General features: G+C 35.5%; 1 protein-coding gene and 1 pseudogene across 1 annotated transcript; both read right to left on the bottom strand.

Annotated features, from left to right (window-relative positions):
* Positions 1–4962: 4962 nt before the first annotated feature.
* LOC130823309 (exportin-2-like) lies at positions 4963–8555 on the bottom strand (annotated as a pseudogene).
* Positions 8556–8693: 138 nt separating this feature from the next.
* On the bottom strand, positions 8694–9188 carry LOC130823308 (uncharacterized mitochondrial protein AtMg00810-like). Its single transcript, XM_057687928.1, has one exon. It carries the CDS (start codon positions 9186–9188, stop codon positions 8694–8696), a length of 495 nt encoding a protein of 164 aa, XP_057543911.1.
* Between the last annotated feature and the right edge of the window lie 4842 nt (positions 9189–14030).

The following is a 14030-nucleotide window of genomic DNA, read 5'->3' as shown; positions in this document are numbered from 1 at the left end:
TAATCCAATCCATTATTCTTTTATCAAAAAGATCATGGGAGTAATGTGGATTAAACACACAGACGGTTATTTCCACAAGACTTGATTAAATCAAGCATACGGTTAAAACAATAATAACCGCTGTTCCCATTTACTAATAATAGGTTCTGTTCCCTTTAAGCAGCAGTTTCTTCAACAGTAGTTCCTGTTTCAGTAATAACTGCTGGAACTTTTATGCTATTTATAGAAACGGTTATACTTACTAAAAATAGAATGGTTACATGCTAACTCATTATAGGAACGATAACCTATTTTCTAAGATAAAGACCGGTTCTAAAATAATAATAGCCAAAACCTATTCAACAGCAGTCGTTCCTATATTTAGCAAATCCAACATTTACTAAATATAGATCCTAAAATAATGCTAAGTAAATACGAAAAATCGTTTTGGAAAATCTTTTGCCAATTAACTTTAATAAATTATAATTGCAACACATTAACTTTATTTTCTACATCAACTAAAAAATAATAATTAAATAGAAATCAGAATTTTTAGCGGACGTAGGCTGACTCCGGTTAGGAACAGTGCGCTGCCTCTGAATTCCAGTTTAGCTAGAATATCCAACTTAGGAACAGTAGACCTCCTGTCTCCATTTTACATCCCAAGCGATATACTCTTCTAACATCTCTTGAATCCTTTTAACACGTACATTTCCATAAGCAAAGCCATAGGTACTATCAACGATCATAATTACGACCAGATATCGACCTGCACATAATCTCTAAAAAAAACATATTTGTTTAAATACAGTGTAGTCATCATCAAAACTCAAGAGGTCCAACACCATTATTCTCAAATAAGATCCTAGGTATGATTCACATTGCCTCCTTCTTTAACCTTCCTTTTTCCTCGACCTGTGTTGTAGTAAAAAAGGAAATATTATATATAGAAATTCGGAAAGAAGTAATCATGCACAATCACAAATATTTAAGATTGAAATAGTACATCAACAAATCTGCAAAAGAAAACAAGACATTTAATTAGAATAAGGAGTAAGTGATTATTTTCAAATCAATACTTGCTTATAACATTATTTTTCCTTCTATGTTAATTACTTTAGGCTTGGTGAAGTATCCATTTGAGTGTTTAAAATGATTTTAAATATAGTATCTCACAAGTCACATCAGGTTAGTTTCAATTCTTTATATATATATATATATATAGTCTAATTTATTTTCATATATAAGTTATTTTAGTTATGTAAATATAATTGTCTGATTTTTATTTTCATATAAGGATTAATTCAATTCGAATCGAATCATGCTCAATTATTGTGCTCTATGGGTGAGAATGTGAGAGTTTTATATTTCTATCCTATGTTCAAATTATTTGACAACCTAGCAGTAAGAATCATTAATTAAAAAATCATATAGTCCATTTGAGTTAAATTAAGGAAATATCCGTTGACCATATTTCTTCTATTACATTGACAGGGAAATATATTATACTCCTATATTGTTTACTATGTAAATGATGATAGAAATAACACAACGAAAAACAGTAAAAAATACTTGCTTAATGCATCCGACTTTAAAAAAGAACAAGAAAGATGGAGAAAAGAGAACCGGAGAGCAATTCAAGGGGAGTTATTAATCTCATATCCTTGAAATTTAAAATAAGTAAAACTAATTAGGACTTGGGAGAACTCTATTAACTGAATGCTCATTAAAAATTCAGATGAAAAATTTCTGGACCATACATTTCTCTGCCTCCACATAAAACTAGACCAAATCCGACCAATTCAAAAAAAATACCTTTCGACAGACCATGGCCATTGTTTTGCAAGAAATTACAAAATGTTGATGCATGTATATGAGCAAAGTGATTGGCGGATAATAAAACGGAAGACATCAGCCAATACATCAAACATTGTAATTTGTAATCCCTAATTTGTAGTCACTGCAACATTCCCAAAAACAATATCCATACTCGACACAACCTGAACCCCAAAATGTATTTATATGAGAATAGACTTGTACTGGACAATATCTGCAAAAAGCAATCGAAAAATAATTTAGTGAACCAATCAAATGTGATAATAACTAATATGTAAATGTCTGGTGTAAAGATATGGTAATTTAGTGAACCAATCAAATGTGATAATAACTAATATGTAAATGTCTGGTGTAAAGATATAGTTTTATAGATAGAGCAACTGCAGAATATTGTATGAGGAACTCCAAATAAATCAGTATGGGAAGGTATGAACCAATAAATGATGTGACAATAGAAGACCTGATAAATAAAGTTAAGCGGAACCAAAATTATATGGAAATTTTTGATAAAATATGTTAGGACCATAAAAATACTAACTTCAAAAATAAACCAACTAGAGGAATGCCAAATTCTATGGATGTACACAAGAAAATGAATGTCTCTTATAGTGTAAAAACAAGGCCGTAATCACAGTATCGCAACCGTAATGTAAAGGTTTTTGAACGTACCGCGATCAAAATATAGGCCGCATTGACCGTGAAATTCTCTATATTGAACATGATATCTACTTTACAAGAGTTATCGAAACCGTATTGTTGCACTACTCTATCAAAGCACTTGATCAATTGTCAAATGAAATAGCCAAAAATCAAGTAGCCAATGGCGATTCTTCTTGACTGTGGGAGTTCAAACTATGAACTATAGTAAATAAAATGGCTCGTTAAATCATCTGCAATTCTTAATTATGTGAACCTGCACATGAGGGTCAAATTCCGTACATCCGACCCCCAAACTTTCATTTTAAGTGAAAGTCACTTAGTGACATTGCGCTAATAGAATGTTGTACTTAAACATCTTTAAAAGTTATACAAAATATGGGTTGTTTTAGAGGTAAAGTAAATTTATTATAACTAAGAGGTCATGAGTTCAAACTCTAGCCATACTTTAATTTTAACCTAAGTTTATGATTAAAACTTTCCCCTCAAAATTTTCACTCAAGTTTTTGCCACTATAAGTGATTTCTGGTTTATCACTAAGTTTTGGTGTATATTATTGCTGTGTTGTTTTTCATCTGTAATGTTCATAACATATATACATGAGTTCTAAAGAAACTGTAAAAAAAACTGCTCCTAATCTATCCCTCATTAACTGCCATATTGCTACACTAACTGCTAACTACTAAACCGCCATACGTATACAAGTAACTAAAATACATAGTTTAACACTCCCCTTCAAGTTGGGTTGTAGCATCACCAACACCCAACTTGCATAAAACTTCTTCAAAGAACTGAGTTCCACTGCTTTCGTAAGGATGTTTGCTAGCTGATCTTTTGACTTTACATGAGGAAGCTTGATTACTCGGGCTTCTAATTTCTCCTTTATGAAATCTCTGTCGACTTCTACATGTTTTGTGCGATCATGTTGAACTGGGTTTTCTGAAATGTTGATAGCCGCTTGATTATCACAATATAGCTCACAACTCCTTGCTGGGGTGAACCCCAGTTCAATTAGTAACTTTCTCAGCCATAGAACTTCTGTGATTCCCTTTGCTACACCTCTGAATTCAGCTTCTGCACTAGACATAGCAACCACCTTTTGTTTCTTGCTCCTCCACGTGACTAGATTTCCTCCTACTAGCTTCGGCTCCGATACCATCCGTGACAATTTGTCACATAATTTTCACCGTGGCCCACTCGTGTGGACACGGCAGACCCGTGGGCTTGAGCCTACAAATCCACGAGTCAAGAGCGTTGACTTGCACATACACTTGGTGAATTTTGTTGGCTTTTGACTGTTAAATCGAATATTTGCAGGTCGTCTCTCCCACTACTGTAAAGTATCTCAATCCCTTGCCACAATGCTTTGGCTGTTGGGAAGTCAAGATACTGGTTTACTAGATCAGAATCTATATTCTCCAAAATCCATGAGATAACAATCGAATCACGTCTGGTCCATTGGCTGTACGCTGGGTCGTTTGTGGATGGTGGGTCGTCGATGATGTGACTGAGACGATCACGTCCACTAATGGCTAAGTGCATCAGCCTGGACCATTTTGTGTAGTTTTGATTTGTTAATTTCTCTGATATTGTGAGAGTGTGGGTGTTAGTCGTGTTTTCTGTAGGCAGTGTGTTGGTGTTTAACTGTTTGAACAGTTGCAACAACTGCCCCATTGTGACTGGTTGATCTGGTGCAACAACAGTTCTTGATTCATCTGCCATTTCTGGGTTATTTTTGTGTTAAAGGTAGGTTAACTGGTATGTGATGAGGCAACAAAAACGACTTAGAATCGTTGCTGCTCTGATACCATATTAGGCCGTGAAAATTCGTCACATAATTTTTACCATGGCCCACTCGTGTGGACACGGGAGACCCGTGGGCTTGAGCCTACAAATCCACGAGTCAAGAGCGTTGACTTGCACATACACTTGGTGAGGTTCATTATTTGCCAAAACCATATGGTTGTAGGAAGATTAGCTCACCCACTATATATGCAAGTCAACAACCCACTATTTTATCGATGTGAGATCTTGTCTCACATGTGAAGTATTTCCAACAATAAGCATGAAGTAGATCACATCAAAGTAAAAAAAATGAACAAATAATGTCTCCAAAGACAAAACTAATGCTACCAGAATTTTAACAAAGCATAGGGATATGTTCAGAGGATATAATCCTTTTATTAGATGATCAACAATATCAACCTCGTTATGCATCAATTAATTCTGAACTACTCCATTCTGCATCTAGATTTCAGTAACATTTTGAGCATAAATTGGAGTCTCTACATAAAGCCCACGGGAGCAATAAAATGACTAGAATCAAAAAAATATATACCTGACATGTAAGCGGGACATTCACGGAACAGACACACAACAAGAGCAGAAAACTAAACTATAATTAAAGAAACAAAATCATATTCATTTTGTGCTACAAAAAGACAGAAAAGGGGGATTTTGAGACATTACTTGTTCACATTAAGCAGCATTTTAAGTTCTGCATAACTGCGACAGTGCAGATTGATTGGCAGGGTCAACCTGTTCACTGATAACTTGTGCAAATCTCCCAGCAAGAAATCCCGAATTTGACAAGGAAGCAAACAAAAATTGTTTTGGATCCTTAATGTCCTTAAGATTATCCTCGTCCTTATTATTAGCATTATAAAGACGAATAAATGTAGCAGAATAGCTTCCAGTTTCTGCAAAAGCGGGAACTTCAGATTCTTCCTCCACTCTCTCTTCTTCTGGCCTAGTCACAAGAGTAACGATGCTATCTAACATTTTACCCCATACTTTAGAAGCTACAGGATCTGCAAGGCCAGGACATTCAAAAATGAGTTTTGTTGAAGCCACTGCAGTCAACTTGGTCTCCATGGCACCAGTGATCTGTTTGAGATTTGGTACCCAAAACATCTCCAAGATTGTCAGAAAGAGACCAGACTGAATTGTGTCTATGGTGCTAACAAGATTGTTCCAGCCATGTTTGACTATAAATAGAGACATAAATATGATAAGGCACCGAACAAATTTTGGGGACGAGTTACTTTGGAGACGGGTCAACAAAGAAACCAGGATTTTCTGAAGATATTCACCAATCACTTCGTAACCAAGGTTCTCAACAACTGTGTTGAGCACAAAATAAGCTTGCTCGTCTGTCCTGGGGGAAGTAAGAAGCTTGCTGTATATATTAAGCACTTCAATAAGCTTTCTACCTTGGTTCAGTTAATTGGGGGCCATCCGAAGGAAAGCCTACAGCAGACGCACAAGAGCTGGGACATCAGCAGACTTGGTCCACAGATCAGGAAGCAAAAGAAGATCAAAGAACTGCATGTAGTGTGCTGGCAAGGGGGGTCTGTTTAATTCAACGAGCTGTGCGAGGAGCTGGAATGCGTATGGAAAAAATTCAATCACATTGTTTTTTAATATAGTCTGAAGGCTAGGCAAAAGGTTAGTTTCAAATAATGGTATAACAGATGGATCCCTGTCAGACACCCGCCTTAGTAGCACAGCAACAGCCTCAAAGAGATAGTGATAGATTTTTAGGGTTCCTACACACTTCGTTGAGAATTGAAGCCATGCCAGACATACAAGTAGCAGCAATACCACTAGAAACATCAGCAACACTAAGAACCCGCATAATGCACTTCATAACATATGGGTTTTCCCCAGATTCAGGAAACTTCAGAGCACTAAAAAGGTTGTCTAAAAGGATAGGGAGAAAGGGTGCAATATCAGTTGCGACGTATCTAGCTCTACCACCCTCATCTTTGACAAACAGGATCTTGTCAAAGAAAATAGCAGCATAAGAGTGGACCACATTTGATTCAGCACCAAGTAATCGTAAAACTTGAGGAACCAAGGGCATTACACTTGACTTCGGAAGCTGATCTCTGAACACTGTAATAAACTTAAGAGCACCAGCTTTTAGCAATGGATATGAATTAACATCTTCACTCTGCAACTCTGGAACAACCACTAATGTAAAGAATGATTGCAAATCAAAAAATCCCGTCAAGACATTTGGGCCTGTAGCTTTCACAATGCGAAGTAATATAACAAGATAAATAGCAGAGTCCTTATATTTCCAGTTTGAAGCTGGGTTCTCGCCACACGTGCCCAACATAGTCTGTATCACATTGTTTACCATGGGACCAACCTTCTCTCTGTAGTGCGTTGCAATTCCTTTAAGAAGTTCACAAGCAGCCCGTCTTCTAGTATCAACATCACTGCCTTCCATATCACGTCTAATAAAATCAACATAATTGAACTCAAAAAGCTCTTCATCTTCTTCCCCTAACATCACATTAGGGATAACAATGCTTTGACATATCTGATCTAAGGAAGCATCGTCAAATAGCTTGTAGTGGTGGGCCATTGTGCTGACCATTGTTAAGAACTTGATAGCAGTTATAGCAAGGTGATCACGACCTGAAGATGAGGAAACAGTGACAAGGAGGCTCCGCACAGCTCTCTCAAAATCACCCACATATTTTTTGAAAGGCTCCTCGGTCCTCTCAACATAGACGGTCAAGATTTCACAAATAGCAGCACGGAGGTTATCAACAAGTGCAAGCTCACCTCCTTGTTCAAGAGATGGGTAAGTCGTAGTCAGATATTTTCCAACAACATTCATAAAAGGCTCCATGTTATCTTCAAAAGGTCAGGTAACTCCTGAAAGTTGAATGAATAGAAGATTCTACAACACAGCCTTTGTGACTCAAAAAGAGGCTTTAGGTTTGCCGCAGGAGGACCAGAACTTACACCTGAATCAATTAGAGATGCAGTATGGGAGAACAACTGCAACAATTGTACCGAAAAATTATCCAAACAATACCTTAAATCCAATTTCAGATCATCAGTCCAATAACCATGTCGAAATTTCTTAAACAATGAGTTGGCAGTGCCAAGAATTCCATTTATAGCAGCATAGTTACCACCCTCGCTGAGTGCCAGCTGGACTCCTGTATTGAGCATCGGAAGCAATTCTGTCCACTGCCTAGGAAAATCATGTTTGCCTGACTACCAAAGCATCACTGAGCTGAGCTTCGATACGAGGTGTTGCCTCCAACATCAGAGAGACAATGTGCTCTTTAATTAGCTTCTTTTCATCATCAGGAATAGGGTTCGGCAAGGGAACATTGGGCTCAGAGCGCCTTGTAGCTGGTGCCCATCGAGCTCTAAGATAATTCTTAAAGTTCACTGCCGCAGCTTGCTGGATCCCCTCATCAATGCCCGGTGTACGTACTAGTGTAAGAACAGCCAGCCCATAATTAGGTTGTTCGGTTGCCTCCCTTAGACTTGCCTCAGCCCCACGCCGAGACTCGGGATGGAGAGATAGAGTGTTAGAAAAACATTGAGATAAAAATTACAGAGTCTGGACTCGTTGCCATTCTGTAACAAATGAAATATAAGAGATATCATCTCAGGGTTTCAAAAATACTTATTATGCAATTTTCATGTATCATTCACTAGTTTACTGATGAAATACACACTATGAACAAGTTAAACAATAGCATCAGCACAAACACATGAAACCTACTGAAAATATAAAAAGCATCATGTCCTGCAAGTAAGAATGATACCGCATATATACTTCACTTCAAATACCCGTCTCAAACCCTTAACACTTGGACATGGGTGTGAATTAGTACGGAAGTGTTTTTGGTCGTAAAAAAGGCCTCTATTTATCACCTCTTCTTCTGAGTATTTATAGGCATATATAATTACATTCATCATCTAATTTAGGAAGGAAATAAGGACTGAATAAAACAATACCTTAAATACAATATACTGATTTCTAATGAATATTTCTGATTTTATTTGATTTCCTACACTCCCCCTCAAGTTAGGTCGTAGGATTCAGCGAGACCTAGCTTGCATATGGTGCTGTTGCATGTCTTTGTAGAAACAGCTTTGGTGAGAATATCTGCAAGTTGTGCTTTAGACCGAACGAACTGGGGATCGATAACACCTTTCTCAAGTTTTTCTTTGATGAAGTGTCGATCAATTTCCACGTGCTTTGTTCGATCATGTTGTACGGGATTACCGGAGATGCTGATGGCTGCTTGATTATCACGGAACATTTTACATGATCTTTTCTGTGGAAAAGTTAATTCCCCAAGAAGTCTCCTGATCCATAGAATTTCAGTGATACCTTTTGCGATTCCCCGGAACTCTACTTCTGCACTAGACAGTGCTACTACCTTTTGTTTCTTGCTCTTTCAAGTGATTAGATTTCCTCCAACTAGGGTAAAGTATCCTAAAGTTGATTTTTTGCCGTCTCTATCACCAGCCCAATCTGCATCTGTATAAGCTAGGAGATCCAAATTATCATTCTTTCGAAACAGAAGGCCCCTGCTGTTGGTTTTCTTCAGATATCTCAGTATTCCCATAACAACAGTCATATGATGGATTTGTGGTTTGTGCATAAATCTGCTGACTACACCTACTGCATATGCGATATCCGGCCTAGTATGTGAGAGATAAATGAGTTTTCCTACCAATCTCCTGTAACGGTCATGATATGTAGACCTTTCTCCTTCAATTATCTGTAACCCATGGTTTGTTGCAATGGGTGTATCTGCAGGTTTACAATCAAGCATGCCGGTTTCTGCCAAGAGATCTGGGATGTATTTTCTTTGGCTAATGAAAATTCCCCTCTTCGATCGTAAAACTTCAATGCCAAGAAAGTATTTTAGATTTCCCAAGTCTTTCATATCAAATTATCCTGACAGTCTTTTTTTTAATATTTGTATCTCATCTGTATCATCACCTGTGATCACCATATCATCCACATAGATGATTAGACATGTAATCCGATCTTTTCTTTTCTTAAGGAACAATGTGTGATCTGAATTACTTTGTGTACACCCAAACTTCTTCATAGCAGATGTAAACTTCCCAAACCATGCACGAGGAGATTGTTTGAGACCATATAGAGCTTTCTTGAGTCTACACCCCTCTTTTAAGTTGTATGTTTCTGAGAATCCTGGAGGAGGTTCCATGTATACTTCTTCTTCTAGTTCACCATGTAAGAATGCATTTTTTACATCAAATTGGTGTAAGGGCCAATTTTTATTTGCTGCTATCGAGAAAAGAACCCAGATGGTATCAATCTTGGCTACTGGTGAGAAAGTCTCAGAATAGTTTACACCGTATGTTTGAGTATATCCCTTTGCTACAAGCCGAGCTTTATATCGCTCAATGGTTCCATCTGCATGATATTTGATAGTAAACAACCATTTGCAGTGAAACAGCCCAAACCGACGTAAACCATATAATAATATTGTCTACAAAGCACAGCGGAAGACTTATAGAAGTCTGAGCTGAATCCGACCTGTGGCTCGATACCCACAACAACCAATATCAGAGTATTTAAAAACTTTACAAAACTGTAATACAATTACTTACAACCCAGTTATAAACTAAGTTAATACATTATAAAATATCTATTTTTTTTTTATATTTTAAAAGACATGGTTTGTCAAAATATCATTATAAGTTATCCTTCCGAAAACGATGTCCTCGCTATTGCAACACATGACACATAATTGAGCAGCACATCGATCCGCACTAAAGATGGCAACCTGAAAGTGGATCTACCCCCTATAAGAGATAGACCCTAAAAAAAACTGTCAACAATTGCATTGTTGAGTAATCCAACAAACTACTACATTTGTATACAAGTCATTAACAAACATTTACAAATCAAATTCCTTGTACACTTGGTAATCATTTATAAACATTATTTTATCCAAATCAAAACTCTTTTAAAAGACCGTTTGGTATCGACATAAATACGGCTATAAACCTTTAGTTTATAACGAATCAAAACACGGCTATAACTTTACAAGTTAATAGCGTAAATCAAAATGCGGCTATTACTTTACAAGTCAATAGCGAAACAATACGGCAAATGACAAATATGATATCATTTGCAAAACAAACAAAACTTTATGTACCAAACGTATTTATTCAAAACTCTTATTAAATCAATAATTTAACAATACTTAAAACGTGGGAATATATGGACCGTCAGGAAGTAGGCTTGATCTAAATCCTGAGAACACGGGTGATCGTCATCACCGGAAATACGGTTCTTGCAAGAACGAAACGGGATCGGGGGCTCGAGACCGATCCGAATAACCATTACCTATTATCAAGCTATAGGATTTCACAATAATCCGGATATAAATATCCGTTGCCAATTCCCAAAAACGGACATTTTTCAATGTCGAACATTTCAATATAAAACAAAACAATAATTCAATTGATTTTCTCTGAAATCAACAATCATACCTCATCTCCATAATACAATATTTCAAGACTCGTATTTTATAAGTTAGTAACATACAAAACATGCTTTTGTATTCTCTTTAAATAAACACATTATTTAAAAGCTCATATATAAAAACATATGAACATTCAAAACATCATTTAATCAAGGACTAGGAGCAAGGTCAAAATCCACAGTTTCAAACACCAAACGATTTTGCTCAAATATCAATAGTAGTAATACCACACCTTATAAAACATAACTTGAACTTTGAAATACTTGAATTAAATTTAAAAGATAGGATAGTAGTTTGCTTGTAGATTACCGTTCTACGCCATGAATAACAATCAATAATTAAAATATCAATCAACTCATATGTTCCCAAATTTATACTTGAACCAAACACTCATATTATTCAATTAAGATCCACAACCCAACAATACCAATCCATAAAGGGAAAAAAATAAACCTAAGTTAATCTCAATTACTCAATAAATAACCTTAAACCTCCAATTTATTTTATACTTCTTAATCCCACATAATAATATCCATTTTAGTACCATAACAGGACACTTGTTCGTAATTTGATCATAACTCTCTCATACGAACTCATCTTGGGGCGATTCAAGTGCCTACGTGATCGCGATCGAAGTTCTACAAATATCATGCAGACACCAGAACCCAAAAACAATCAAAACTATCCCAAAATAGCCAAAACAAAAGGTTCAGTATTGATTTTCATGACAGCCTGCGGGTATGCCACTGATTTGAACACAACTCCCTCATATGAACTCATTTGAGGCGATTCAAGTGCCTACGTGATCGCGACTCAAAGCTCTACAAATATCATGCAGACACCAGAACCCAAAAACAATCAAAACTATCCCAAAATAGCCAAAACAGAAGGTTCAAATTATGAATTGAAATTTCAGAATCCCAAATACTCAATTTGATACTAGAACTCAAATAATCCAAATAACCAATACTAATCAACACTAGCAAGAACCCAATTACTAATTAAACTCATATACTCTAATTAAATTCAAGTTGATACCCAAATTGAATCCATAACCCAAATTGAATCCAAGACCCAAATTGAATCCACATACCAAACTACCTTAAAACATTCAATTAATACTTAAATAGAATAGTTTGTGGATTACCTCAATCACCATTAAAGGAAGAGGAAGGAGTTGGTATGGTGGTGTGGTGACACAAGGGCCCAAAATCGGTTGGAAGGAAGGCCAAAACCGGTTGTCCTTGTTGCTGTTTGCTGGCGGCTGCAAGGAGTCACCACCTGCTGTTGGTGGCTACTGTCGGCTGCGGGGGAGGAGGTATAGCTAGTGGTGCAGGCTGCTCGTGGAAGGGAAAAAACGTGGCCTGTGGTGGCACTGAGGCTGCTAAACCGTGAGGGAGAGGGGAGTGGGACGTGAGAGAAGAGGGTAGAGAAGGATTGGGAAAGTGGGTTTGTATGAAGGAGAAGAGGTTTGTCGGTTTATTTGGGGTAAAATGGGTTTTATTTTTAGCTTTGACCCATTAAATTCTATTAAAGTCTTCTCATCGTAAGACAGTCTTATATAAGACGTGTTGTAAGGGTACAATAGGCGATTTATGAAATAAGTAATATTTCGTAATTGGTAGTATGAATAAGAATTGCATTTAGGAATTTATTTTTCAATACTTTATTTAAATTTATTTTTATAAAGATAAGATAGTAATCAATTAATAAAATATAATCAAAATACACTTTTATCGAAGTATTCTTTGTACGAATTTTATACATTAAATAAAATATACCTCTTTCTTGAAAATGTTAACAAATGAAATACTTGAGTCAATATTATCAAAATAATAATATTATTACTCGGGTTAACTTACTTAATTATTCTTATCAGCTTAATAAACTTATGATTAAGCTTTGTTAAATGTAGTCTATTTCATTCTCCCCAACTTAAAATAATTTCGTCCCCGAAATTATACATACACTTTGATCATCCTTAGTCATAACATATAACTCAAATTTCGTGAAATGAGAACCAAATAATTTTTAGTTACTCTCCAGCTTTGATTCAAGACTTACTATATCTATAAATTTTCAATCATATAAGAGGAATTACATATTGGTAACACAACTAACCTCAATTGAATTACTTCAAACCTTTAAATTTGAAACTTCAACCTATTACTTTACGTGATCGTTCACATGTACTTTAAATCAACCACCTTACTTCAAAATCTTTTATACCTTTGATTACATATTTTGTCATTCCAACCTTTTTATATCCTTAGTTTGAGATATTGAATTATCAACTTACTTGCTGTTTCCCAATTACAATTAAATTTCTAATTAAAAACTCTTATAACTCCCGAGATACTTTGAAATGAATACCTTAAGTCATTATTGAATCTCATATTCATTAAAGATATCCACAATTATTTCTCTATCAACTTTTAATAACTCAATACTCGACCATTGTCAACATACTTCAAATTATAACATTTATAACCCTACTCTTCATTTAACGCTTAAAACTTCAAATTCCATAAGAAATTCATCCGAAATAACTTCAATAACCTTTAGATATTCAAATTCATATTTTTTTTTTCTAAACCATTTTTTCATTATACTCACGTTTTACCATTAATAGTTTCATACAATCCCAATTTTTTTTTAACCTTTAATAACCAAACATTTCCTCACTTACAAAGTCAAACCTCTCATAATTTAAGTATTCTTTAAACTTCCAATTGATCCCTTTTTTCTTAATTCACATTTTACCATCAATAAAACCTTTATAGAGTCTCAAAGTTATCATTCATTCATTAGAAACCATTGAAAGTTTTCTCAATCATAATTTTACATTATCCTCAACACGTATAGGCCATTCAATCAAACTTACTACAAGATAATTTTAAGTTACTATTAATTGTATTAACCTTTGTTTCCCTTCGAAACTTCCCTTAATTAAAATTTCTCATCCCATAATTGAACATGTCACCAATACTTTTTCTACATTCTTTATTCCTTTATAGATTTTCAATCTTAACACACAATTAACGCATAACTTTCAATATTCCCAAAATGTTTCTTTTAAACTCTTCGCATCGAATCATTCTTGCACAACATCATCGCAATTCTCGATAAGTTTGGTCCTCAACTCCTTTTTGCCAGTTATCCGAGTATATATAATATCTTTTGTAAAACAATTTCAAGAATGCTTGACTCGAGTATATATATATATATATTTCAAGTAGAAATTTTGAGATCTTTTAAAAACAACTT

This window comes from Amaranthus tricolor, chromosome 9, assembly GCF_026212465.1.
Source record: "Amaranthus tricolor cultivar Red isolate AtriRed21 chromosome 9, ASM2621246v1, whole genome shotgun sequence".
Taxonomy (NCBI): Eukaryota; Viridiplantae; Streptophyta; class Magnoliopsida; order Caryophyllales; family Amaranthaceae; genus Amaranthus; species Amaranthus tricolor.
Note: the sequence above shows the minus strand (reverse complement) of the source record. Positions and strands in the feature narration are given on the sequence as shown.